Source organism: Mercenaria mercenaria, chromosome 12, assembly GCF_021730395.1.
Source record: "Mercenaria mercenaria strain notata chromosome 12, MADL_Memer_1, whole genome shotgun sequence".
Lineage (NCBI taxonomy): Eukaryota > Metazoa > Mollusca > Bivalvia > Venerida > Veneridae > Mercenaria > Mercenaria mercenaria.
This window is the reverse complement of record NC_069372.1, coordinates 57,998,899-58,024,053: the sequence shown is the minus strand read 5'-3', so window position 1 is coordinate 58,024,053 and position 25,155 is coordinate 57,998,899. Positions and strand designations below refer to the sequence as shown.

The 25,155-nt window shown below is 34.2% G+C and overlaps 1 protein-coding gene across 1 annotated transcript in view; it reads right to left on the bottom strand.

The window, feature by feature from the left end:
- The window catches only part of LOC123533915 (interferon-induced protein 44-like), a 100,257-nt gene that overhangs the window by 3,627 nt on the left and 71,475 nt on the right, over nt 1-25,155 (bottom strand). The window contains exons 2-3 of the mRNA XM_045315895.2: nt 2,673-2,876; nt 1,764-1,904 (exon numbers count right to left, since the gene is read on the bottom strand). Of these exons, the coding sequence (XP_045171830.2) occupies nt 1,764-1,904; nt 2,673-2,876 (345 nt within the window). The remainder of the gene's footprint in view (nt 1-1,763; nt 1,905-2,672; nt 2,877-25,155) is intronic.

Sequence of the window (25,155 nt, the reverse complement as noted above, 5' to 3'; positions counted from 1 at the left end):
TGTTTTCAAAACTTCCATTACAAACTTATTCAGTCAATCTCTTTTCAGCATATAAGATATTTTAGGAATATAGATGAATACCTGTCTTACACTGTAGAAACAAAATGTGATTGAAATTTTAAGTAAATACACTGATTTGTGTGCATATTGCTACAATAATTCAATAACATGTTAAGGCATTAAACGCATTATATATGTCACTGTCAATTTGTTTGCTAGATACTTATTATTTCTCATTTTCTTCATGCAAAGCATTGATAACTACCATCATGGAAATACAAAAGAATACAGTTATTTTGTGGTTCCTCTTTAAGACAAGCATTCTGACCAAGTTTATAAAGATTGAGTTACAACTGTGGCAACTAGAGTGTTCGCAAGCTTTTGCTTTGATTTGACCTGATGACCTAGTTTTTGACCCCACATGACTTAGTTTCATATTTGATCTAGAGATTTTTAGGTAAACATTCTGACCAAGTTTTACGAAGATTGAGTCACAACTGTGGCCTCTAGAATGTTCGTAAGCTTTTCCTTCGATTTGACCAAATGACCTAGTTTTTTGACCCTATATGAACCAGATTCAAACTGGGTCTAGAAGTCATCTGACCAAGCTTCATAAATACTGGGTAACAGCCGTGGCCTCAAGGTGTTAATAAGCTTCATAACGACTGGGTTACAACTGTGGCCTCTAGCGTGTAAATAAGCTTTTTTCTATGATCTGGCCTACTGACCTAGGTTTTAACACCACATAACCCACTTTCAAATATGAACTCACATCATCAAGACAAACATTTTGACTAAGATTTGTAAAGATTAAGTCACAACTGTGGCCTCTAGAGCGTTCACAAACTTTTCCTTTGATTTGACCGGGTGACCTAGTTTTTGACCCCACATGACCGAGATTAATTTTTTTCCAGAGATTATCAAGACAAACATTCGGACTACGTTTCATAAAGACTGGGTTACACTGTGGCCTCTAGAGTGTGTAGAAGGCAAATGTTGAAGCACGACGGACGACGCACGACGGTCGACACCGGGAAATGACTGGTCACAATACCTCACCTTGAGAACGTCTTGCTCAGGTGAGCTAAAAATCCAACAAGTACATTTTAATTTTATAAAAATATAGATAGGGGGAGTGGGGGTGGGGGGTGGGGGATAGGGCAAAATATAACAACGGCAAATTTGTTATCTTTCTGATAGATAATTCCAAATATTGTTTTTACTTCAACTTGCAATATGTGGAGCTCTTAAATCAATGGTAAATATTTAAATAGCAAACATATACATTTCACTATATGTTAAATAACAACGGTGAGAAGTGTCATTCTAATCTTAAATGTAGAAAAATTTATATTCGCGAAAATTTTCCCCGTAGACTTTCGTTATGAAAACGTGCTCGAGTTCCATTCTTTATTTTTGTCTTTCAAGCAATTGAACATTCGATCTTATCATTTTATATGTCGAATTTTATTTTTCAAGTTTTATCAAATTTTACATTGTATAAAGAAATGGATCTGAACGTGCAGTATGACCTTAAAACAATAGTGTTATATCTAAATCCGTTTAGCGAACTTGAGCCCATTATTCTAAAATAGTGTACTGGACTGTTTAAAAGACGACTTGCGTTTTAGTTTAAGAACGAAAAATATCTATTCTTTTAAAAACGTTTTGAAGACTAATAGCCAAACGAGTGCTGAAAACTATGCAAAGGAACTTGGAAAGTTGCGCAATTTTAAACTTAATAAAACAAGAAAGTCACTTACAACATATCCTTGTTTAATTTTGCCTTGTACAAGAGAGACAATGTCCTCAACGTTAAGTCCTTCTCCTCTTGGTTCCAATAGACCAGGTGCGTCGCTGAGACGATAATTGTTGAAAACAGCTCCTCCACGCACACGTATGTACTGTAAAACATCTAAGCTTATCATTTGAAAAATATAAGGTAGCATGTGATTTTCATCAGATATTAAAGGCCTTCGAGTGGTTTGTCGAAATATTTATTACGGTTCTAAGTCCAGATGCATAGGAAGGGAACTCCGAGGACCATAGCCCAAAAGTTAATTATGATATGAAAGTTAATTCCGCTAAAAATGGAACTAATGCGGGATGAGATGTGACATCTGAAGAATGTTGCACAGTTCATTATTCCTAATGTTAGGATTCAATCCATAATGTAAGGTTGCAGTGTCGCATTCTATGCTTCCAAACGATCTTTCATACATATAAGAAACTATCTCAATAGCAGTCTATAACTGCCGTGAGGCGCCTGTTAAAATATCTCATACTTCAACTCAGTGTGGTTAAATTTCCTGTTCCATTGAAATCATGGAGAACCTTTAATTCTACTACAATAGAATTCCGTTCAAGCCGGTACTTGTTTGGGCTGTTGGACATTTCATTATCCCCCTTAAACAAAACATTCTATAATGCTGCTTTTTTTAAGTTCCTTTAAACTTCATGCTTCTAAAGAATTGTAACACTTATTTTATTGCATGCACATCGAGATAACTTGATAGAAATCACGCTGGACTCTTCTACTGGTCCGCCTGTCAACCGCTGTGTATCAGAGAATGCGATATCTTGAACTTTCTTGTTTTGCTGGCTGTCAAATAGGGCCATGTTAGAATAAGGATTGCAACATGCAATTGACAAAAAATATCAAAATTGAATACCGTTCTTGTTAAGGTAGAATCAGCTGCAGCTGTTGACCCTGCATGGGTTACATGAACAGGTCTGTTTTTGCGAATTCCTATAACCGAGTTCAAAAATGATGACTTTCCTGACTGGTTTGGACCACATAGCAAAATGTTTCCTTTTGTTCTGGATCCTTCTTCCGCATCCAGCTTCGTTATATTTTCCTTCAAGTTGTCTACAGTCTACAGATATAAGGATTTTCCAAATGTTTGAAATATGGATTAGAGAAGTGTAAAGTGACATGAACAAAACTGTTATAACGAATTTCGAAGGTTGACTTTAATTTTTTTTTCAATTTGTTTTTCCAATCTAATGTATTCATATTTCCGTTATAAAGATATACAACTTGCAACTATGTGTGAGACATCTAACTTGGACAGTCTTCCAACATAATCCAGCGCGTGATTTATCTCAATTTACTGCTTTTGAATGTATTTATACACTATATATATTTGTGTACCACATCGGCCGTACGGAAACATATCCATACGTTAGCAAATTCGTTTTCGTACTGCGCAATTTTCTTTGCATGTAATTGCTAAATCTTTAAAGTTAACATTTGTTTCTTCCTTTTTTTGGATGTAATTTAACACACGGTCGAACTAGTAAGAAAGGTGTTCAATAAATACCCGCAAAAATGTTAACATTCTTCAGACATCAATAGACATCGATGATAGTGTAATGTTATAAAGAAAAAGGGAATTGTAGTTGACATATCAAAGCCTTATTTTCTTTAGGTAAATGTTAGGTTTTAAATGTGGCTTTCCACTTTTTCTTTTCATTAAAAAAATTTAAGAATATGCTCTATTATCACGAAAACTCTGCTGACTTGAACAGTCAAAAGAAGTATGGAGTCATGAAAAATGACAATTTCCTAACTCGTCTGTCTACTTTCTGGAAATGTGCCACTTCCTATGAGCGAACACGTGTTATACATTTACCTGAATAAAATGTTGCTTTTTGGGCAAAGATTGGCAAACAAACATCGGGAATGGAGTTGCGCCCTTTGCATGGTGTTATATATATATTTTTATTATATAGCGCCCTTCACGTTCAAAGGCGCTTTACATAGTTCGAGTTGCTTGTATACATTATATAGTAAAATTGCCCTTTATGCAATTCCGATATTTCTTACTTGTCATTTTCCTTTTCTTTATTTTCATTTATTATTTTGGCAATACAGCTCGTTTGAAGCAATAGTGTAATTGGCAGTTTACTGCTAACGATAGGCTGAAAGTGCACATAGATTATTTACAGGAATTACGAAATACTAACGCAACCATGCATGCATTCAACGCAGTTCATATTTAGGGTAAACATCACATATATCAGTAGCCTCAAACAATTTGACTTTAAGTGGTCTTAATCGACTAAACAGCAGGAAACATGATGTTGGCTTTTTGTGTTTAGCGCCGTTTTCTATTTGTAACGTGTTTGCCGTAATAGTGGCCATTGAAATAATAAAGTTAATAGAACCTACATGTATGTAGGCTTAAACTGCTTTTGCATAATAAGACAGGAAAATTTACTTTATAATGTATACCAGCAACTCCATTACCGGGACACAACCCCATTCCCGATTGCCTCCCCATAAGAAATAAATGTGATAGTCCTTATTTTATTACGTAACAATAGTTTTATCATTAGAAGCATTAAATGCCCTCATATTATGCAAATGAGGTCAGAAACTCATTTTTGTTGTTTTCATATTTTTACGCTTTGTGTCGCCAGGGATTTTGTGATAAGAGGGCCGAATCGTAAACTACAAACCAGAAGTTTCAAAGATATTGCGTTTTATCATGTTTTTGTCGATGTTAATTTGCTGTTTTCGAGAATATTTATCAATTATGTCATACTATGTTAAAACATAACTACACCTAACTCAATTTCGTTTTTATTTATTTATTTATTTTATTTTTTTACGAGCAACACTAGCACCGGATGTCGTGCAATCCATTTTTTGCCTATTCCTGGTTGGCATTGGATTGCGCATTTACCAACTGTGATAACAGCTTCTGATTTAACTGTCTGGATTTTAACAATATATAGGCTTTTACGCATTGAGGACATAATAAAACATACAAACGTTAAATATATTGGCGAAAAGAATTGTATTAAGGACTATGCTATTTTGAAATTATGAATTAGGTGGGTGGTGTACATAATATTATTTCTGAGGAATTTCGAAGTTACTGTGAAACAAACAATTTTCGGTGCAAGTATTTTATGTCATCATGCATAACTGCAAAAATCTATAACATACATAATATAGGGCAAATATCCGTGTAAATGAGCTGAGAGCTATTTTTCTATTTCCATATGTTGCTTTTCTAAAAAGCACAATACAATTTACCAAGTGTTGGCAAAATTTGTCATTTTTGTGCACATTCCTTTACACATTAAAGAAGTCCAAACTATAGGTATGGTGTGCGTGAAGGGCCTGAGCGCTTACGTAGTGCGCATTTACAGGGATTGTACTGCTTAGATAAATATATATTATAAGTCTGCAATGTGCAACAAAAGAAATAGCAGTATTCATTTTGTAATAATATTATTTATTTACAAGGTCTGTCTGACAAATGACATCGAGAATTCTAACCGACCTTTTAGAAAGCTGCATTTTCAAGTACATACCTGATATTTTCCACTTTGGTTAAAAAAGCATTTTTACAACAGATAATGGCTGACTACAAAAGGTAATAAAAATACTCTTGACCTAGAGAATGCTACAACCTACTAAACTTCAAAGTTTAAGTTTGAAATTATATTGAACACTTTTACTTTAATTTAAGGTGAAAAATAAACTAGAACTCAATGATTAAAATCGAATAAATCATTACGGACATGTTAGATAGTGAGAAAGCAAACATATCGTACGTAATATTTAGCATGGAAGATTTGCACTGTGAATACATACTTTGTACACTTAACATTTAATTCCACGAGTACATACACATATAAATATATATGGGGATGTTTGTCATGGGACTCGATACAAAAAGGCCGGTTCTTAAGCCGCGAGCTTGTTAAATGAATGGTTATCCGCATGCCGCCTGGCATAGTGGTAGGTGTTGGGAGGTAATTGGAAAGCATAATAACGGTGTCTCATAAGGTTAATTGGCTGCCCCTTTCAATAGAGGTGGCACTATAATAAACAAGACCTTTACCTTTTATACACTAGGAATTTGATTCTTTTACATGTAAGATCAAAGCATTAACCCTTCGTAAAAATATAATGCATGTGGCGTTCACTGTTTATTGGCCGGTTGCAGGACAGATCGTCCGATAACTCGCGGATCAACGCTGAGCGGCGGGTTGAGTTATCTACCTATAATCTCCAGATTATCCCGGAGTCAAATGGGTTGCGCATGAAAATTTCAAATCTTACTCAATTGAGTAATGGATGATCGGCGATTCATGTTTATTTCAGCATTCACATGTATAGTGGGTGTATGTGTATACACGCTATAGCATTATTAAATTAATAGTAATGATAATATTAATTTTATTTTCTGGAGGTTACATACTAAGTGTACAAATACAAATATTATACAACTTATTTCTAGTATGGCCTTCAGTTAAATGTCATACTTTCACACATCTACACAATCATACAGTCAATTTATAATTATACATTTATACAAAAATACACATATCAGAATTACTTAAATTTTCTTCGACAAACAGGTCTCAAATTAAAGAAGTCTTAAATAAACATAATATACACAAGTTGTAAGTATAACAATAACTATGTTTTAAGGTTTCGATGGAGGCCTTGGGAAACATAAATCAAACAACACCAAATCATAGAAAGAAAGAGTTGTTTGACATGAAAATTGAACAGCATGTAAAACATATATATTACTTTACGAAACAAGTGTCAGTATACTAATATAAACATTGAATTCCGGAAAAGGGCTGCCTAAAGGGGCTCCACTTCCGGACAGTTAAACGCCTTTAAAAACTCACCATTTTCAAAGAACAGTTACACATGTTCGTTTTGATGCATTTGCAATAGCGTGCGAGTGATGAAATTTCGCATAACAAGGTGGAACACAGTTTTCAGCAATTGTTTATCATTATTTCTTTACATATGGCATTTATTTTCAAAGGGAGACAACTGTTCCCGATTATTTTATGTACAAATGGCATTCATTTTCAAAGGGAAACAACTTTTTCCGATTATTTTAAGTAATATTTGAGAAAAAGTTGTCTCCCTTTGAAAATGAATGCCATTTGTAAAGAAAAAAGATAAACAATTGCTGAAAACTATGTTCCACATTGTTACGTGAAATTTCACCACTCGCACGCTATTGCAAATGCATCAAAACAAACATGTGTAACAGTTCTTTGAAAATGGTGAGTTTTTAAAGGCGTTTAACTGTCCGGAAGTGGAGCCCCTTTAGGCAGCCCTTTTCCGGAATTCAATGTTTATATCAGTATACTGACACTTGTTTCGTAAAGTAATATACATGTTTTACATGCTGTTCAATTTTCATGTCAAATAACTCTTTCTTTCTATGATTTGGTGTTGTTTGATTTTTGTTTCTCAAGGCCTCCATCGAAACCTTAAAAGAATTACCATGCGTCGAAAAGATTAATTCACGACAATTAAATGTGCAAAAAGGAAAGTATGTCCAATAAAATAATATACATGTTCCAGATTTGGATAATAAGATAATACATTTATAATTATTATTGTTAACCGAATTATTCAACATTTACTCTCTTTTTGAAACAAAAGAACAGCGCCATGCGAAAACCAACATAGTGGTTTTGCGACGAGCATGTATCCAGACCAGCCTGCGCATCCATGCAGTCTGGTCAGGATACATGCTGTTCGCTAACGGTTTCTCTAATTGCAATAGGCTTTGAAAGCAAACAGCATGGATCCTGACCAGACTGCGCGGATGCTGGCCGCAAAGCCACTATGTTGGTTTTCTCATGGCGCGGCTCAAATAACATTAATTCAACAAAATTCTTGTTAATACAAGTAACTCAAGATGCCTAAGCAAAAGGGCGTTTTATTTTCTTCTTGTGGGAAAGAAGTTTTTATAGAGCTTGCAGATAAAATAAGATGATAGAAAGCAAATGTAACAATGCGAAAATATTGTTTCAGAAGGAGGGGGCTTTGACGGAGATAGTAACATCATTGTTATAATATTGCTATATTTAAACTCTATAAAGTTTCTCAAACATATCCAGGTAATCAAACACATACATACTTTAATTTACCTCATGTACAATTGAAAACAAACCATGTATATAAACTGAAATATGCCTTGACTCGGCGATAAACCTACTAACAACCAGATTTGTACAAGAAGTGTCCACTGAGAAATCATTACCGTCGTGCAACCCAGCCATATCTTGGCCAAGAATTATAACGGTGACCCAAGAAGGAGTTTCATGCAACCCGTTTGATCGGCGGATCAGAGTAACTATCGCTTAACTCTAGCTTATAGTTGTCTTGCAACCGGCCATAAATATAATTGTAATATTATATTTTGACGTTACACTGAAACAAACAAATACCCTTTTGCATATATTTATTTATATAAAAATATAAACAAATAAACAAATAAAAACGGGAACAATGTTTATTTTGTTTGATTGAGAGTTACACCGAAACGACTCAAGTGAGGTTTTGATCCCAGTTCGGTGAATGGCGAGGAATTCGAAGCCAGCAACCATGACAATCACGTTTTTCTTATGCAAGTATAAAACTTAAAGCCCTGCTCCCGTCCTACCTTTTAACCTTGAATTGTCACTGAAAAAGCATGAAAATCCTGACTATGAACAGTGGCGCCTGTCAAAATAGAGTCAATTTTATATACAATTCTATTGGCCAGTTTTTCAACTCTAGCACTAAGAAAGGTTCAAACCAGTATTATTAGTTAAGCCATCGCTCAACCTTGTTTTCTAACGGATTTTTACTAATACTCGGCGGGTATATTTGCGACGTATTAGCTAAGCTGCGGTCACACACTATGAACATGTAGATACAGTCATCGGACCGTTTCGCTGTATGTTTTCATAGATAAAACGTGTTACTTTGGTGATTTACTACTTCTCCTAGAAAATACAAAGACACATTAAAACATAAAAGCACTAGCGCCCGTCTAATGAATGAAAAAAATATTTGCTGGGGAAAAAAGGTGAATTTATTTCAAGGTAAGACTACAAGCATTTCTATGTTTGCTCTTTGTCTTATTGTTTTCATTATTCCTAAATGTTCCACCTTTCATGTACAAAACACGTGTAATATGCACTTGTAATTAGGAATGCATTTGTAAATTTAAATCAATAGTATAGGTACTCCAATTGCACTTGCAAATGCATGAATTTCAAAATCCATACGTCATTGAAAGGAGACGTATATATACAGACGTGCGTATCCATGAACTTTTATATATATTTTCACCTGCATATTTGTGCGTTACATGTATTTATAATTAATAACATACACTTATATATTTATGCTTGCACGTATATTTTGAAACGTGTACAAACGTAGCTAATTTAGTAAAGTTAAAATTGAAGAGTTGAATTTGTTACATTTTTAACTCGTCTTTTCGAATAAAAAAATAGAGCTTTTGCACTCTCCCCAGTGTCGGCGTCGGCGTCGCCGTTGGTTTAAGTTTTTTTATATAAAGTAAAACATCTGTAATACTAGCTTCACTGAGACAAAATCTATCCAAAAGTCCAAATCGTCGTACATAACGAAAGGGTTTGCTCAGTCCCGTATCATTCCCTCCCTCCTCAACATTTCTGCTTCAACTTCATACTGGAAAATGTAATTCATGTCTAAATATTCCGCCTGCATTTTTTCTTAAACCACCTATGCTCCAGGTTTAAAATAACAATAGAAAGATAAGCCATTGCTGACACCGCTCAAAGTAGAAAAATCCAATTGAAGGTTTAACTTTTGTCGAGCCCCGTTATTCACGTGCTGACTAAATCGTTGTAAATATATCCGACACGGCTTAAGTCAGAGCTTAAGCCTTTACTTAATAGTTGAAAAACTGGCCATATATGAAATACCTGTGGTTATGCGCGCTAAAGTGTGGCAGATGGCCGTTAACTGTTTCCTATTGTAATCATGGGTTGCATACACACAAAAGAATTTGAATAGCAGCGGCGCAGGGCTTTAAATGTTCAATTATATTTCGTGAACATAAATGATACTCTCAATGATATTTATCGTCAGAAATTACAATGGTTTGTTTTTACAATGTAAGACAGTTATTTATCTATATTCTTAAAACTATACTGAAAAGAGACTGACTGAATAAGTTTGCAGATAAAGTTGTGAAAACACATTTATTCAGGTAGGGCCTAAATTGTCCACCTGAAAAGCTGTATTTTACCAATATTATAAGAATGATTTTCATGAAGTTTTTTTGGGGCGAAAACAGTAGGTCACTAGGTCGTTGTGGGTCTTTAATCGTCATGTTTGAAATGTAAGCAAATAAATAAAAGTAACTGTTTTCATGTCCGTGGAAAAAATCGAAGTGTGAGTGTCATTGTTCCCGATACGGAATATATATGAATGTATAAACGCGAGCCGTTTCATCTTACAGGACTTACAAGAACATAGTAAGCGATATTTTACTTATTGTATTTATGTTCTAGTAAGCTTTGACACTGATTTCGAGCACAAGCCAGGTTTGTGACATCTACATGTCTGTTGTTTGGCTGGAAAAATATTACTAAAAGCTAAATTGCAAAAATTCTTCGTTATTTCTGTGCATACAATTTGGTCGTTTAAAGGTTAGATTATCAGAAAATTACAAGAAATAAAAAAATCTTTGAAAAAGTCCCGATCTTTCATCATTTGTTTGGTTGGCGCATGATTACAAATTTAATGTTAGAAGGCCGCGGTGTCCATGAAGCCGTGTAAAAAAAGATTTTGATGACACGTTGGTTTTATTTTGTAATTGTGAGTGATCGTTAAGTGATCAGAAAGATCGGAAAATGGGATGTTGTAAAAAAGGTGATTCTTTATTTAGGTTAGAAAGTGAATCGCACTATACAATAAGGAAATCTAAGGTAAAATACTCCTTTTATTTCGTTCACTGAAGAAAACAGGGCGGGCATATTTTTGTAAAAAGTCGGTGCACGTGTGATTTGTGTAGCACAGTTTAGCGACGATTTCTTAGAAAACTAACACTCAGCTCATTTACACATATCCTTGATTGATGAATATATATATATATATATATTGTATAAATATGAGAGACTTAGGCAAATACTTGCACCGAATATTCCTATGCATTTTATTCTCGTACACTGTTGCGACATGCTTTTTAGTGTCATTGATACTTTATAATTTACTCGGAGATACATTTTTTTTATTATTATTAGTTTCTATTTGATCGTCGTGCATTTCTCGTGTTGTTACAACAATCTCAGTTTTACATAGGAATTTTACATTATCAAAATAGCATAGTCATTAAGCGTTATAAGAAAACATATAAAGATATCGATTAAATTTATATAAAAACTAGAATGTGTCTGTAGGACACAGGGTGTGCCCCCCACTGGTACATTTGTCACAAATAAGGGGCAATAATTCAAATGTTTGCAGTTTTAATGGCCTCAACAAACATTTAATGAAAATGATTCATTACTCTAGGCCATATACTTTTTGAGCTATGAGCATCACAAACAAAAAATCCACTATTTGTGATATTTCAAGAGCCATAATTCTGTAATAAGTGCTAAGATTCTCAAGAAGAATGCCAAGTGTGCAAGGTCACATCATGATAAAGACTCAAGCAAGGTTTCATGAATTTACATCAAATACTTTTTGAGCTGGGCACATAATTAGGTAAAAATGAATGAGCATTTTTCTACAATTTCAGGGGCAATAACTGTTAAAAAGGGGGTGGAGCCTGTCAAAATGATAAAAGATGTGCAAGTTTATATCATGATAAAGACATATGAAAGTTTTCAACCATTTATATTGAATTCTTTTTGAGCTAGGTGTGTCACAAGGTGATAATGTGCATTTTTGACTTTTTCAGGGGCTATAACTCTAAAAATAGGGGAGTGAACACAAATAAAATATGAGGTGCGCAAGTTCATATCATGATAATGACCTATGCAAGGTTTCGTGAATCTATATCAAATACTTTTTAAGCTAGGCCTGTTACAAGGTGAACATGTGCATTTTTGACTATTTCAGGGGTCATAATTCTGAAAATAGGGGCCGGAGTAAGACGAAAAGTAGGAGGTGCGCAAGTTCATATCATGATAAAGACTCATGCAAGGTTTAATCTATTTATATGAAATACGTTTTGAGCTAGGCGCGTCACAAGATGAAAATGTGCATTTTTGACTCGGGTCATAACTCTGAAAATATGGGGCGGACCCAAATGAAAAATAGAAGGCGCGCAAGTTCACATCATGATTAAGACTCATGCAAGGTTTCATGAATCTATATCAAATACTTTTTTAACTAGACATGTCACAAGGTGAAAATGTGCAATTTTGACTATTTCAGGGGCCATAACTCTGAAAAAAGGGGGAGGACTAAGAAGAAAAATACGAGGTGCGCAAGTTCATATCATGATAAAGACTCATGCAAGGTTTAATCAATGTATATGAAATACTTTTTGAGCTAGGCGCGTCACAAGGTGAAAATGTGCAATTTTTACTATTTCAAGGGCCATAACTCTGAAAAAGGGGGCGGACTCAAATGAAAAATAAAAGGCGCGCAAGTTCACATCATGATTAAGACTTATGCAAGGTTTGATGAATCTATATCAAATATTTTTTGAGCTAGACGTATCACAAGGTGAAAATGTGCATTTTTGACTATTTCAGGGGCCATAACTCTGAAAATAGGGGGCGGACTAAGACGAAAAATACGAGTTGCGCAAGTTCATATCATGATAAAGACTCAGGCAAGGTTTAATAAATTAATATGAAATACTTTTAGACCTAGGCCCGTCACAAGGTGAAAATGTGCATTTTTGACTATTTCAAGGGCCAAAACTCTGAAAATAGGGGGCGGATCAAAATGAAAAATAGGAGGCACGCAAGTTTCCATCATGATTAGGGCTCATGCAAGGTTTCATGAATCTATATCAAAAACTTTTTGAGCTAGACGTATCACAAAGTGAAAATTTGCACTTTTGACTATTTCAGGGGCCATAACTCTGAAAATAGGGGGCAGACCAAAACGAAAAATACGAGATGCGCAAGTTCATATCATGATAAAGAGTCATGCAAGGTTTATTCAATTTATATGAAATACTTTTTGACCTAGGTGCGTCACTAGGTGAAAATGTGCAATTTTGACTATTTCAGGGGCCATAACTCTGAAAAAAGGGGGAGGACTAAGAAGAAAAATACGAGGTGCGCAAGTTCATATCATGATAAAGACTCATGCAAGGTTTAATCAATGTATATGAAATACTTTTTGAGCTAGGCGCGTCACAAGGTGAAAATGTGCAATTTTGACTATTTCAAGGGCCATAACTCTGAAAAAAGGGGGCGGACTCAAATGAAAAATAAAAGGCGCGCAAGTTCACATCATGATTAAGACTTATGCAAGGTTTGATGAATCTATATCAAATGTTTTTTGAGCTAGATGTATCACAAGGTGAAAATGTGCATTTTTGACTATTTCAGGGGCCATAACTCTGAAAATAGGGGGCGGACTAAGACGAAAAATACGAGTTGCGCAAGTTCATATCATGATAAAGACTCAGGCAAGGTTTAATAAATTAATATGAAATACTTTTTGACCTAGGCCCGTCACAAGGTGAAAATGTGCATTTTTGACTATTTCAAGGGCCATAACTCTGAAAATAGGGGGCGGATCAAAATGAAAAATAGGAGGCACGTAAGTTTCCATCATGATTAGGGCTCATGCAAGGTTTCATGAATCTATATCAAAAACTTTTTGAGCTAGACGTATCACAAAGTGAAAATTTGCACTTTTGACTATTTCAGGGGCCATAACTCTGAAAATAGGGGGCAGACCAAAACGAAAAATACGAGATGCGCAAGTTCATATCATGATAAAGACTCATGCAAGGTTTATTCAATTTATATGAAATACTTTTTGACCTAGGTGCGTCACTAGGTGAAAATGTGCAATTTTGACCATTTCAGGGGCCATGACTCTAAAAATAGGGGCCGGAACCAGATAAAAACTAGGTGGTGCGCAAGTTCATATCATGATAAAGACTCATGCAAGGTTTCATCAATTTACACCAAATACTTTTTGAGCTAAGCGCGTCACGAACTTCGGACAGACGGACGGACGCACGCACGCACGCACGCACGGACACCCCCATTGTTCTCTCTATTGTTCTATCAGTCACATAAAAAGAAAAAAGGTCACATAAACAGAACGGAATGAATGACATCAAAGAGAAAGTACCGTTATGAAGTCACTTAACCATCATTTCGCGGGCACGGAGGGACGGACGCACGGACGCACGGACAAGGCCAAATCTATATGCCCCCACCACACATGGGCACAATAAAGCATCAATAACGAAAGTTTAAAATTTGTGTTAGTGTTTTGATGCTTGAATGTTTTCAATAGAAATTATAATACCTAGATAACATTGTGTGATTGATAATGATGGTACAGTGTAACTCTGAAAACCGTACCCTCCAAAAACCAGAATCCTCTGAAAATCGGACGATTTTCGAAGTTCCAAGTTTTTCTCTTCTAAATCCAATTTAAAAAGCACTCTGAATACCGAAAACTCTACATTCTGAAACTCGGGCGAATTTCCATGGCCTAAAAGTAATAGTATACATAAAAATCCTCTTAAAACTGGATATCTTAATCTAACACGGATTAGTTAATTTGATCTATTGTAACAGTTGTGCAGGTGGTTTTACATAGCATGACATTTTCTTGGAGTGTGGAAAAGATAAAATACATGTATTCCTGTTAATCGTTAAATATCGATAAACATGAAGCATGCTCAGTGATTTGCAGCAGCTTGTCCATTCATATCTGCACGATAAGAGAAACATTCTTTTCATCTTTAAGTATTATTTGAATTCATGTTAAAAGTTTTAATATATAACAAAGAGATACAATGCAGATTTCAAAAGAAAAACCTAAAAGACACTTGTCTAGAAGATGTTGTTTTTTATTTGTAGAAAAGCGCATGTCTCCCCAGTGCATAGTATTAATAGGGAAGAGGTCAAAAGGGGACAGGAGCAAAAGTCCAAGAGACAACGATGGTTGGCTACAACAGGGATCACCTATTAGGCATGTCTCATCATCCCACAAAATTTCAACATTCTTGTTCAAGTGGTTATCAAGTCATTGATCAGAAAGTGAAAGTGAAAGGTTTCCATGTCTAGGCCCCCGTAACCGTGGCTTTTGATGGAGTGACCCCCAAAACAAAAGGGGACATCTACTTTAAGTCCTATCACCATATGAAGTTTCAATGTTCCGGGTCAAATGGTTCTCAAGTTATAGATCGGAAACGGATTTTAATGTTCTTGCCTCTGTGAACTTAGCCTTTAATAGAACGACCCAAAATCAATAGGGGTAATATTTTTTTTTAGTGACGGACGAACTGGTGGACTTATGGACAGGGCAGGGATGTCTCGGTCAGTGGAACATAATACGGTCAGATGAAATAAATAGGAATATCTCTCACAAATTTGTGCAAAATCCTTTGAAAACTGGAATCCTTAGAAAACCGGACTTTTGACATGGTTCGGTTTTTAGAGTTTTGACTGTACAATGTATTTGTGTATTTACAAATGAAAATGTATTTTTTTCTGACTCTTATCTTTTGTTCTAATGCTTAGCTAATCAGTTAATACATTTTGCTTATGTTGTTACACTGAAAAATGGTGCTTAAATTTAACTATTGGTACGTCTGAGAAAGTAAAATCAAAAACATATTTATTGATGAGTCTTTGATATTTTTTTTCCATTTTCGCTTCAATGTTTTTCAATAGGACGGTTGCATACGTAAATCACATCAATGCAGTCTGATCATGGTCTGCACTGTTCGCTATTCAGTCGATTAATTTGCTCAACAGCTTCGAATATTAAATGGTATTTCCTAAATTTCCCAGTTCTAAATATAACAACATAAAACATAATATTGCTTTAGAAAAGCATATGGAAAAATTAGTCTCTGTACTATTGATATGATAGATTAATGATTTTATGAAAAGTCAGCAAACAGAAACCATCAGCTGAAACACAGCAAGTACATTACAGGTAAAAAAAGATAGGTGTTTTTTGTTGTTGTTTTTTCACGCTAGGCATTTTACTGTCTCGCATCAGGATTTGAATTTCGTTACTTGTCATTGATATTTATTTACACAGCTTATCAAGAGTGTAAGCTTTTGATTGTACAAGAATTTTCGTATTCAGTGCATACAAAATTTTTATTTGCTTTCATTTTCTGCACTTTGTAATCAATATTTTTTGGATCATTATAAATTTTCTTTTCATCGAACAATGTCGGCAAAGTTCAAAATCCAATATTCAAATGAACTCTACAGATTCACTCAGTGTCTAATATAGACTTTTTTACACAGAGCTATTTACTTAGCAACAGGAAACGATTTTCGTACATGCGCACTCTATGTAGGGCAAAAAGACATGACTGCACAATATAAATTACATTAAAGTTATATTTGTTTCAATCTTTTTGATCAATAATGAGTTAGTTTTACAGTAAATATCCACCGCAAGACAAAGGACCAAAGTATATTCTTATAGATTTTATAATACTAGAAATGTTTATTTTTGATTCACAAAACAGCTCCGCCACATGATATATTAATCCGAGTGCGTTCTTGTATTATGGCATTGTTGACCGGAGGCATTAAAGTATATCACGTCAAAGCAATCTCTTATATTATATGCTTCATTATATTTAATGATCCGCTCTAATTAGGGGACACCCTCGAAAGGGTTTTGATAACCTAGATGTCCTATGTTTTATCGTGTCATTTGCGTAATAGTAACGTAATGATTTCCGGTAGATCACTTAAAGACACTGATTTTTATGGTATGCAAGGTATGTGGCCTAAAGGGATGATAAGGTCTGCATATTGGCGATAAGGGCCAATACACAAGACTGAACCATTGATAGACTTGCTTCTGTTTATCATAGTAAGCTACTCTATAGCTACTGTACAGTACATAAATTGCAGGAGATATTTCTCACCTTTTTAGCAAGCCAGTTCTCACCTTTATAACGAGTTTAGAATGCCTGATTAAATCATGGCTAAATGAACAAAGTGATAAGATACAACAGTGATTTTATTATCTTTTAAATAAACCAAGATTTTTTTTTTCATTTTATCTCATCATTGCTGGATTTTTTTATGAAAACAATAAAAGAGAATGCATTCAGGGACATAGCTTTTATAAATAATAAATTATGTGTATTTTGAACAATTTTATCTCTTAATTGCTAGATTTTATTATGAATAAAAGAAACTGTATTTAGGTCACAGATGTAGAAAAATATATTTCCAAATCAAAGTAACTGTTTTTATACTAAAGTCAGAATTGCAATTGTTTTCTTATAAGGCTGTTTACATAACACATTTCACATTGTATCATTAAAAAGGTGATGAAAAGTATGACATGTGGACTTTGATTTCAACAAAAAAAGAAAAAGAAAGAAAATTAAACAGTATGGGCGATGATAAGAAGCGCTCTTCCTATGTGTGACCTGAATGCATTTTCAATATATAAAATTCTTCTGTCAATTATAAATAATGCAACTGAACGCTTCTTTAATTTCTAATAAAATCCAGCAATGATCAATTTTTCTGGTTTCAGTTTGTTACTTCGATATACTAGAATGTGTCTGTAGGACACAGGGTGTCGCCCCCCCCCCCCCCCCAACTGGTACATTTGTCACAAATAAGGGGGGAATAATTCAAACGTTTGCAGTCATAATGGGGTACAGCCTCAACAAACATTTCATGCAAAGGATTCATTATTCTAGGTCATATACTTTATGAGCTATGAGCATCACAAACAAAAAATCCACTATTTGGCTATTTCAAGGGCCATAACTTTGTAATAAGCCCTAAGATTCTCAAGAAGAATGCCAAGTGTGCAAGGTCACACCATGATAAAGACTCAAGCAAGGTTTCATAAATGAAAAATAAAAGGCGCGCAAGTTCACATCATGATTAAGACTCATGCAAGGTTTCATGAATCTATATCAAATACTATTTGAGCTAGACTTAACACAAAGTGAAAATGTGCATTTTTGACTATTTCAGGGGCCTAACTCTGAAAATAGGGGGCGGACTAAGACGAAACATACGAGGTGCGCAAGTTCATATCATGATAAAGACTCATGCAAGGTTTAATTAATTAATATGAAATACTTTTTGACTTAGGCGCGTCACGAGGTGAAAATGTGCATTTTTGACTATTTCAGGGACCATAACTCTGGAAATAGGGGGCGCACGGACGCACGGACAAGACCAAATCTTTATGCCCCTACCATTCATGGGGAAGGGGGGGGGGGGCACAAAAACAATAATAATTGAATAAAAATCTTGTCATTTCTTTTAAATAATTATTTCATTTTTTTTATGAAAAAAGGTGAGAGTTTTCCAAAAGGGGTAAGAATTGCTTTGCTGCAAGTATTATAATATAAGTGGTCAGTACATTACTAAACATGACTGAGACATCAAAATTCGTATATTTTCAATCAAAATAAGTGTGTGTAAATTCTGAAAAAAAGAAAAGAAAAACAACCGCATTTCAATCAATAAAATCGGTAGGTTCTCGAATAGGGCAAATAGGCCCGTCTTGTCACGTATTTCTCTAAACGGTATGCTCAAAGAACCACTCAATTAACTGGCCGTTGTTGGAATTCTGCGTTGAACATCGAACAACTGCAACTTTTAAGGTATTTATACGATGTTCCGTTGGGGCCATCGCAGTTTCGCGTTGTCGACCTAAGGGCGAAATCGTGAAATCACGATATTTTGACGCGAAAACGCGATACTCTGACGTGAAAACAGATACCAAAATGCGAAAACACGAAACAAAAATATCGCGTTTTCGCGCTGTTAATATCATGTTTTCGCGTTTTTTTGCCCTCGATCTGCCATCATCTTTTCGTATTTTCGCTTTCGTGGTAAGTATGACAAAAACGCGAAAACACGATTTTGATAGCGCGAAAAGCGATATTTTTTGCATCGTGTTTTCGCGTTTTCGCCCTCTCGACTGCAATTAGTGTATGTCAATTTGCGGGAATATTGACCGCCGTGAGAAAAATATTGAGAAATATAGAGACCTATACCACATTGTAGATTGAAGTGAGTTATCGTAATTTCCCATGGATCTCTTTCCACGCGACTGGAAAAAGTTATGACGTCATAAATATGACGGCTAAAGACAAAATAAGAAACTAAGGCTGTTGAATAGTTACAGGTTACAACGTCTTTGAAAACCATGTTATGATTGTAAAAATTATTCACTTAGTGAAGGTAATGTTTATTCTTGCAGATAAAACACTTTTGTGAAAAAATATGGAGTTCATCATGCTTATAATGATTCAAATTTCCATAAATATTTGAAAATGACGAAAATGACTAAATACCGACAACAAGTTAGTATATTTCCGTTTAATGGCGTGTTATGTTCGATTATAAATAAAACTGATCTGATAATCTATCACTTCTTTAGTCAAGAGTATAATTATATGTATCTATATACCCTTGTTATCTGTATGAGTGTGTCAGATCAGCTTTATTCACCGACACTGGTCAATAGTAAAAATAATTTTAAGAATGCTATTTCTTATACATTTACAACTTGAAAACGTAAACAGTTTTATAGCGCAGCTTCTTCTTTTAAAAATAAACAATCAAATCAATTTATACATACTGCCCCGTAAACCTGAGTTAATGACGTCTACAAAATATAAATCTGGTATAATAATGATAATAATAATAATAATAATACAAAATTAATCACCAGAAGATTTCTCTATGAATGTTTTAGTCCAGCATAGCAGGTGGTCTATGATGTCATCGTCGTTTAAAGCCTACAGTATATTTACGATTTACATACGGCCATTTATAATGCTAAAACCTACAAATTGAGTCCTTTAATTAACGCGATTTGGTCACTAATCACATCCATGAAGTTTGTGTTTTCAAAGAAGGCATATATGATATATACATATATCAGCAAGATTATGTTGGATTCCTTAATTGCATATAAAATCACAAAAAAGAACTCGTTTCATAGATAATTAAACCTATTATACATTTGTCACTAGTAATGTTATTTAATGGTATAACTTTATGTCGAACTAATATTTCACCCTATGTGAAAAGATACTGCGACAAAGCATATGCAAACTCTGGAAAAACATTCCCAGAAAAAATAAAATCCAACAATTACATAGTGTGCTGTTCCGTTTCATAATCTAATGAATGACAAAGAACTGTTACAATTAAACGCGTTTTAATTGATTTATTTTCAGTTTAGAATTTTTGGCTTGTTACATTGCAAGAAAAAAAACCTGCCCATGTGTACCTCTCAGGCAGTTTGTCAAACCCTCTCCTTTCTGAACGACATTGATATCCGGTATATGCAGTTTTTAGAAAGGTAATTAGTACTAGTAACCCATGAGAACTACTTCTGCCTAGTTTGTCGTATGATTTTAAAAACGTTGTACACAGTAAGGTGTTGCTGCTATATCAACAATAATGTATCCCGACATCATATGTTCTCGACATGCATGTATTCTCGAGCTATTATGGAAATGGCCTGTATATTTTTGCATGCAACATAATCCTCACAAGTAAATAAACACGAGTGTAAACATTGTGCCTACTGTTTCAAAAATAAAAAAATAAACAGTTTACCTCGAGTCAAAGCAACACAGTTTCAGTCTGATTTCAAATTAGGTAATAAAGCTAGAAAATCTTAATGGAACATTTAACATGGTTTAAAAGTTTGTATATATCCATAAATCTTCTGTCAAGCATCATTACTGCTATCAAAATTTCTGCACCGGAAGTCAATCAAAATAAACCTTGATGACATCAATCTGCCTGATTTTTCCACTGTACGAGATGTGGACTGTGTAAAGTAGCAATAGGCGTTACGTGAAAGAACTGAAACACATATTTATTTTCTCAGATATAAATCAGGGCTATCTGTAAAGGAAATATTTTAGAAGAAAAGTGTTAACTTTTATAAGATGTTCAGTTTCAATTGTCAGGTAAGTTGCTGGGCAACCATATCATTTGTGCATACCCATTGCTTTAATTTAGAAATATTCAAAAATAAATGTAAAATCCCATTTTTATAAAACAGGTGATATTTCCAAATTATATACTTTTTGCAGTGATACAGTTTCACAACAGTGGTTTTAACAGAAATGGTAAAAATATCAGTTTCTAAATATAGCACGGGAATACATGACAGGTGCTTCCTGGAACTAGAAAGTAGGTCACTGATAAAATGTGCTACTGTAAACTCAACGAAAATAGAATTGTGTATTTTTTAAAGCAGGATGATCAGGAAGGGGTACAATTTTGAGAAAATGGTGATTTAAAAGATGAGTTTATCTTATTTATTTTTTAAATATGCCTGTTTTTGTTAGACTGCCGAGAACACATGACGCCAGGATACGCATTCTAGATGATATTTTCAAATACGGACAATCAGTTGTTGCTCGAATAGTTGACATTTTTGTGCCAGGGAGGTGGTGTTATTAATTGAAACTAACAATTTAAAGATTTCAATACTGCATCGATTGGTATTAACATATCTCCATATTAGAATTTGATTTACATTTTCAAGTGTTTTTAATCAAAAATTATTTTTTTCTTTATTTATGTGTGGTATGGGGATGTTCCCCGTACAATCGTTTGAAAGAATTTCAACCAGGTAAGAATCTGTTACTGTATATATGGTTTGTCAAAATAGCTGTAGGTCACGTTGTCTGTTGATCATATGCGACGTTTAATGAATAATCTTTCCTTTACCTTTATATAATTGTCAAATATTTGCAAGAGCGACTTCTAAGAATTCAATGAACGCTATCAGAAATACTGCTTTTATCAACCGCGAGAATATTCTACTTAATGTCACTATCGTAATTCAGACTTTTGTGTGTTTTTATGATTAAATTTAAATACACATCAGTTACTTAGTGTATCAAAACAGTAGTCATTTATCAAATTCAAGGGAAATGTTTCCAAATGTATTTGGTTAAACTGATTTTTTTATCATATGCGGTTCTGACCCTCTTATTTGGAGGTATATTGCATATTTGGTGTAACTCGATGCTACACTTTCCCCTTTGATCGTGTCTAACGAAAGAGGCGGAGGATGCAATGGTAGGTAGCCGCTTTGATATATTTCTACTCTCCTAATTCGTTAGATCTTTAATAATGTTCTGCTGTTGTTCTGCTTTCTGTAACGGAATGAATAACATGCGCAAACGTTTATTAAAAGTTTTAACAAGATCCCCTGAAAGTATATAAATAAACTAATCAAAATAGTAGAAGACTTGGTTTGACTTTGTTTGTTCATGAGAGGTTTAGAATTGTGAAATACCACCACGCCCTTTAGAACTTGCTTAAGCGGAATCCTGATATGATGATATTTAATGAACTCAATAATACTAAAGGACCCAAGTATTTTCATATATATATTAACCCGATCATTTTGTGTTTAATATAATAGCGTGGCTTTAGTTTCCCTTATGTGAGAAAGACATTCAGCAGTTGGAGGCTTAATTTTATGTATACTGATCTATAACATTAGAATATAGTGGAGTGTAGAGTTTGAGCATTGTTGCCAAACTACTCTTAAGCACACAAGCGTGTTTTGCAACTGACCGTTCTAATGCGTTGTCGCAATACGTTCCTATATTTTACATTTGATTATTTTGTCTATAGACTTTACTTTGTTCTTATAGTTATCATGTTCTAACCTATACATGTATCACTGCAGTGTTACGGTTTAAAGATAAATTGCATTAAAATGACTCAGAGTATATCACAAATCTGTAATTAGCTGATTGTATATTTACGGAAAGCCCATATTAAACTCAGAACGTTTTTTATGGAGGGGTAATACATAAAAAAATAATGATTGTAGATACATACTTTGTCGCGGGGCTGAAAACGAATTAAGTAGAACACTTTAGGGTTGATGTCATGTTTAAATGAATATAAATAACCAGTAATTCTAAGTAATTAAGAAAACTATCATGAATTTAACACTTGCATTAATTAAAAAATCCATTAAACTTCTACTGGCAAAATGGTCTTGATCTTGCTTACTTTTAATCAAAATGAAATTGCAAACAATGCGTAAAATAATAAATATGCATATAATATTATATAGACTTATCGACAAATACTTCTGCCGACATTGAGTTGTGCTGTATTTTCGTCAAATTCCTATATTTCTAAGTACTTATTAAACACAGATATTAGTAACATATATTCCCTTGATTTCTGTTATATTTATTGTAATTTTTGGAAATATTCTTATTCCAAGTTCAACACCATAAGAATAGTCGAAAATAATTAAAAGTTAGAGGTAGAAGCGACGTGTAAAATACATTGTAAATCAAGTGGGTGGGGTACAAATTTAACAGTTAAAATAAATTAAATATATGTTTTTTCCTGAGAAATTGTAAATATAAATATTTGAAATGTCCCATTGGCTTGTTTAATGAAATAATATCCGATATTATAAGCAATTTTACTACTTTTTTCAGAGATTATTTAGCAGTATTATTTTCATAATCGGTCGCCATGTTAATGACGTCATTTCCAGATCCAGTCGCGGTCCCCAGAAGAGATACATACATATTGTTTTTGACTTAGACCAAGAAATAAGTTGGTATATGTGGCTATATTTCTCAACTACTTTCAAGCGGGATTACCAATGGCCGTGTACTAAAAGGCGAAACCGCGAAAACACAATGTTTTGATATCGTAATTTCGCCTTCGGCTTGCAAGACATTTCGAGAGACTGTAACTTCCACCCCGATACATTTCAACCCCAACTTACGGTGTTCCTTGGACATTCAACCCCTCCTTAGACATTTATACCCCAATCTATGATAAGCATGGCAGGGTAAAAGATGTCATTTTTTAAAGCGGTGTACCTATTAATCCCTTTTCCGACACCCATTCTGTGATATGCAAGGATGTTAAAATGTTAAAAGATGTAGCAGTGTAGTTATTAATCCATTTTAGATAAAAAATAATATTTCTAACATGTAATAGAATAATGAAATCTGGATTTAGTTGATCTTTTTTCTTTTTGAAAGTGACAAAGGTTTTGATTTTTTTTTGTAATATTAAGATAACTGCTATTCAATATTATCCGAATATATGCCTGCTCGCATGTCCACCTTTTCATCAGTCAAATATGGTAGAACTTGCTAAGGTTTTACATGACATTTGTTTTATAATCAGAAGCCAGTCTGAAGGATAGACTTATGTACCAGTTTACAAGTATTTTATTTAAAGCAGGGAAATGTCTCTAATTGTATTCCTACTGTGTGAATCTAGGCGATGCACGCACGAAGTGTATAAATCGGCAATGTTTAGCCGCATCTGCACTTAGAAAATGGTAACATGCTATTAGAATAACAAATTATCAACTTTAAGATGTCATCGTAAAAATCTCAGGGTATGACCTCTTCCCCCCCCCCCCCCACCCCTCAAAAAAAAATAACATTTGGGTTGGCGAGAAACACAGTGGCACACTTTTACATTGTTGTAAATTAAAGTCATGCCGCTTCAAGTAGTTACAAGGTCAGAAAAAGATTGAAAATGGTAAAGTTCTGCATAGTTTCCATACGGCGCTATATAAAGTCAGAAAAATGCTTGCATTTACATTTTCACACTACTGGTAAAAAAAAATAACCACCGAAATCGCATCAATACCTTATTGCAAAAAAATGTAATTAGCACGTCGGCTTAAGAGTCGTGATCAGTTGAGAATAAGCCCAGTGACATAAAATGCTCTCTGTATATTTTATCCAAATATTTTTTGTCGTTTTGTCTGTCGTTTTGTCTGTCAGTCTGTTTGTCTGTATGTCTGTCTGTCTGAATATAGGTATGTTTGTATGTCATTTACTACGGATGAAATCTGCAATAGCTTGTCCTTTAAATGAAACAATATCCTGTGACAACTAGTGGGAGCTAAAAGAAGCAATTTCAGATTGGGGCATATGTTGTTTATTATATGCATGACGATATACGATATACAAGTCTTTAATTAAATTCTGTCGAGCATTATTTGAAGGCTTGAACCAAAGAATTTCCATGTAAGGAAAGTTAAAAAAAACAAAAAAACATCATTTTCAAATGTTAAATGTGTTGGTGTGTATATAATCATGTATAGAGAGTATCCTAACGTTCTGAAAAAAGTGGCAAAAGCGTGTATATATCTGTGTATATTATATGTGATTACTTTTTCAGTGA